This window comes from Acanthisitta chloris, unplaced genomic scaffold (genome assembly GCF_000695815.1).
Source record: "Acanthisitta chloris isolate BGI_N310 unplaced genomic scaffold, ASM69581v1 scaffold28525, whole genome shotgun sequence".
Taxonomy (NCBI): Eukaryota; Metazoa; Chordata; class Aves; order Passeriformes; family Acanthisittidae; genus Acanthisitta; species Acanthisitta chloris.
In genome coordinates, this window is record NW_008675802.1 from 1,768 (window position 1) to 6,545 (window position 4,778).

Below are 4,778 nucleotides of genomic sequence, written 5' to 3' on the forward strand. Positions count from 1 at the left end.
TGCCTGTCCTCTGAGACGTCACCAGCATCCTGCCCCAACAGGCACCAAGGAGCTGGGCCAGCCCACGGTGCCTCCTCACGCTGGCACCACCACCAGAGGTGAGCCAGGCCAGCAAGCCACCCTTGCTCATGGGAGCAGTGCAACAGGACACTGCTAGCCCCATCCAAGCTCCTTAGTCCGTGACAGTGGCACACACATCCCCCTCTCAGGACAGCACACATCTGAGAGTCTTGGCCCCCAGGCTCTGCTCCACCATGCAGCACTGCTGGTACCACAGCAGGATTCATCTCAAAGCTGCTGTGCTGACCAGCAGAACCAGCCTCATGTGTGGAGCACACAGGAACCCCGAGCCTGTGCTCACCTATCCAGACATCCACTGGCTCCACCACGCTCCCTCTGGGAATGCAGGCCGAGCTGCAGGCAGGGAACAAGGCAGGCTCCGGCCAAGGAGACATGACGCCATCCCTTATCTCTGGGGGGAAGGGAGGGGCAAATTGCATCCTCTAGGCTCAGGTGCACCAGTGCCGGTAAAAGCTAATTTTGATGCAGTAGGTTCCCTTTACATTTGTGATTACTATTCATGCCACCATCAGGCTGAACACAGTGAGTTAACCCTTTGGAAGGGGAACCATGGTGGATGTTTCAAGGAGGAGGAATAATGCAGATTTTCTCCTGGAAGAGTGCTTCCTAGGCTGATTCAGCACTGGAGATGTTTGACAGGGAGCTGGGGCAGGTTTTCTCCTGCCCAACCATACTCAGCTCTGAGCTGGGGCAGAGGGGCAGCACTCCAAGCACAGGGTGGTCAGAGATGATGGGGGGATACCTCCAGAAGACCCTCCAGGTGCTCCTGGTGTCAGGACATGGCCATTAATAGGGACATTACCCACATCCCTTGCCACAAGCAGCGATTCTTACACAGTTACTTGACCCTTGGGGACAGGTCTGCTCCTGGCAGTTGCCACAGTCCCTGGGGACCTTGCCAGCCCTTTCTTCCCTAGGCGCTGCACTGCTGCAACAGCTGAGAATCTCTTTTCCCTTGTACAGTTCTCCAAGGAGAAATACATCCTTGATTCATCACCAGAGAAACTTCACAAGGAGCTAGAAGAGGAACTGAAGCTGAGCAGCACCGACCTGCGCAGCCATGCTTGGTACCACGGCCGCATCCCCCGGGAGGTGAGGAGGGGAAGGTGGGTGGCTCTGGGCACCCTTTGCTTGGAATGTTGTGGGAGAGCACTCCAAGACCACACAGAACATTGACTTGTCTTCCTGGGAGGCCTCTGGCTGAGGGTTTCTCTGTCTCTGAGCTGCATGGTGCGGGACATGTCCTACAGCTCAGAGCAAGGGGAACAGTCAGCGCCCTAAATGACACCCCACTGGAGCATCCATCCATGTCCCTTGGCCTGTCCAGTGTGGCTGTGCATGAGCTGTTGCCCTATTCCCTGCCAGGTGTCCGAGAGCCTCGTGCAGAGGAATGGTGACTTCCTCATCCGCGACTCACTCACCAGCCTGGGTGACTACGTGCTGACGTGTCGCTGGCGCAACGAGCCCCTCCATTTCAAGATCAACAAGGTGACAGTCAAGTCCAGTGATGGCCATACCCGTGTCCAGTACCTCTTTGAGCAGGAGAGCTTTGACAACGTGCCTGCCCTTGTCCGCTTCTACGTGGGCAACCGCAAGGCCATCTCCGAACAGAGCGGAGCCATCGTCTACTGCCCCATCAACCGCACCTTCCCGCTGCGCTACCTGGAGGCCAGTTATGGGCTGGCCAACGGGAAGCATGGGGGATCCCACAGCCCCTCCACCCAGAAAGGGGGGCACATCAAGAGGAGGAGCATCACCATGACAGACGGCCTGACCGCAGACAAAATCACCAGGGCTGAGGGGTGCCCGACCAGGTGAGCACCAGGGTGTCATGGCTAAGTAGAGGATCAGCCCCAGTAAAGAGTCAGGGCCATGCTCAGCTCCTGCTCCTCAGGTGCAGGGCAGGGGGTTGGGATCAGGGGTGGAAGAGAGAGACCAATGGAGGCATGGGGGGAAGGACTGGTACTCAGCTGGAGCTAGGGTTGTCTCCCAGGCTGGCTGCCAACCACACTGAGCTACCACAGCAGATGCCCAGCGAGCGGACATGACTTTAGCATTGCAGGCCAGAAGCCAGAGAGTGTTTTACAATCACTCAGTCCAGGATTACCAGCATGTCAGGGCTTGTTAGAGCCATGGAGACGAGCTTTCCCAGGCAAGGGTGAGAGGAGAGTCAGTCCCAGCCACCAAGAAAGCATTCGTTGTTTGTTTTCGAGCTGCCCTTTTAGTTTCAGATCCCTTTCTGTTTGGCATTTGCAAGGAGTTACCAAGCAGAGCTGAAAGCCTGATGGGCAGAAGGAAACTGATAAGGGTGTGCTGGTGGGGTCTGCACAGCCCCTGGAGCACAACATCCACCTGGCTGAGCTGCTCATGTAAACCTTTGGGCAGCTGGGCTTCTCCAGAGGTGGAAGAGGAGACTTCCTTTGCATAGCTTGCTTTTGGCTGCCCCAGGCTGCCCAGAGCCCTGCAGGAAGGCAGGGCCACACACACACATCCTCGAACACAGCAGCCAAGGGAGGACCCATCTACTCCTGCCTCCCCAGCAGGGCACAGCCTGTTATTGAACCAAGCTTTGTCTCCACCCCGACCTTCTCAGCCCAGGGGCAGGGTCAGCAGAAAACAGGCAACCAACTGTTGTGGCTGGGAAAAGGAAAACACTCAGACTTCCAGGAGTGCATATGTGTTTCCAGAAGAAGAGCCCAGATCCATCAGTCTCTCCTCATCACTCACATTTCCCCCAAACCCTCTGTCACTGCCACTACTGTCCCATCCTCCTCCCACTGCAGAGGCACAGTGCTCAAGACTGAACACGCCACAGCAGCACAGCCCTCACCCATGGCAGGGAGGGCAGTGAATTACCTGCCATGCCTCCTTGCAGCCCTCCTTGCACTCAGCAGCCCCAGACACAGCATCTTTTGCAGTACCTTTGACAAAGTGTTTGCATCAGGCCATCACTCCTGTCCCACCAGCCCAAGACCTCCTTGCTTATTAGCAACTCGCCAAGTCCAGTTTCCAAACCCTTTCCAGCTCCCCTAAGCTTTGGGTCAGAAAAACAGTTCACCTAACCATCCCAACATGGCTCTCAGGTAGAAATAGAGTAACACACCCAGCACTAGATACCACGTTGCAGCACAATCCTAGAAAACTACCCTCCATGAGTCCTTGGCCAGAGCCATTTCACCATAGCACCCTGGAATGGAGCAGACCCAACCCATCCCATCCTAAGTACCTTAGCATGGTGTGTTGTTGCACACTCCAATCCTCTGCTCTCTAGGACCAAACTCCCTGCAGGCAGGGCTGTCTCTGCTTTATATGACTGCTGACCCCTTCTGCTCCCAGCTGCCTGCAGGGACTGGCTGCTCATTGCTCCAGCTGAGCTTGTTACAGGCTCAGCTCCTTATGGGTAGTTGTGGAAGGAGGTGATGACCCAAGGGGAGGTGATGGGGCAGCACACCCTTATCTCAGCCCTTCTGTGCTTGCCTGGGCCCTGTTTGCAGGGACTAACCTGCCCCATCTGTCCCCTCCTCAGCGTGTCCCTGCCCCACCACAGAGACATCATTCGCAACTGTGCCGTCAGTGTGGATCAGATCCAGGACCTGCACTCCCCGATGTCCCCCATCTCCGAGAACCCAGCGTCACCCGCCTACAGCACAGGTAGGCACCACCTCTCCATCCTCCTGGGGACAGGGGGATGTGGGTCAGGCTGGGCCTGGCATGGCTCTGATGCAGGGACCTGGGGATGGGGATGGAGTTGGCTGTAAAGACAAGCCCTGGTGTCACTCTCTGCTAGCGAAACTCATACAGCTCTTTGCATGGCAAAGAGAACTGTCCCAATGGAGGGCTTGAGCTGAGGACAGGACCTCACCAGAGCTCAGCCACATCATTGTGCAGCTGTCCTGAGAGCAGCTGAGCCCATTTGGGCAGTGTGGTTTTCCCTGAGCTTCACATCCCCAGGCTGTTGCCTCCGTGGTCCCTATGCACGTGCACATCTCCAGGCTCTGATAAGTGTCTCCTCTGCTCTCTACAGTTACACGACTAAAGCCTCATGCCTGCCAAGCAGCTGGGATCTCCCCGGCCTCTCCAGTCATAAGAAGGTCCAGTGAGCCCCAGCTGTGCCATGGGAACAACAGCAAACCTCTGCCAGACCCTGCCCACAGCTCCCATTCAACTCCCTGCCATGGGTACGCCCGTGCCTCCCCCTCTCCCTCCGTGAACAGCTACAGCGACCCGGACACGGGGCACTACTGCCAGCTGCACCCCACCTCACCCATCAACAGAGACCGGCCAGCTCATGACACCAAGCAGTTGCCAACAAAGAGTTATGTGGAGAGGCTAAAGGTGGAGGAAGGACAGAGAGGGACTGTGGAGAACAGCTCTGGGGAAGCAGAGGCAGGGCAGAGGCTGAAAGCAGAGCCGGACTTCATGGGCTTTGTGCCCCCCACCATGGAAGCAACCTCCTCCTTCAACCCTGCTGCCTTCCAGTCCCTGCTCATCCCCCTGGAGAACAAACCTCTGGAGATGACCGTGCTCAAGAAGGTCAAAGAGCTGTTGGCAGAGGTGGACGTGAAGACACTGGCCAAACACATCACCAAAGTGGACTGCCTGGTACGGCCAGGGCCAGACGGGAGGGATGGGCACTGCTGCCCTCCGATCGCTCTGGGTTGGTAGGGATTGGAGCATCCCCAAGCATCGGAGCATTC

At 57.0% G+C, this 4,778-nt stretch overlaps 1 protein-coding gene across 1 annotated transcript in view; it reads left to right on the plus strand.

Annotated features, from left to right (window-relative positions):
• Positions 1 to 1,044: 1,044 nt before the first annotated feature.
• Positions 1,045 to 4,778, plus strand: part of LOC103803354 (SH2 domain-containing protein 3C-like) — a gene marked incomplete at its 5' end in the record, with an annotated part of 6,296 nt that continues 2,562 nt past the window's right edge. Inside the window, 4 exon segments of the mRNA XM_009075899.1 lie at positions 1,045 to 1,173; positions 1,447 to 1,895; positions 3,608 to 3,732; positions 4,106 to 4,683. Coding sequence (XP_009074147.1) covers positions 1,045 to 1,173; positions 1,447 to 1,895; positions 3,608 to 3,732; positions 4,106 to 4,683 — 1,281 coding nt within the window.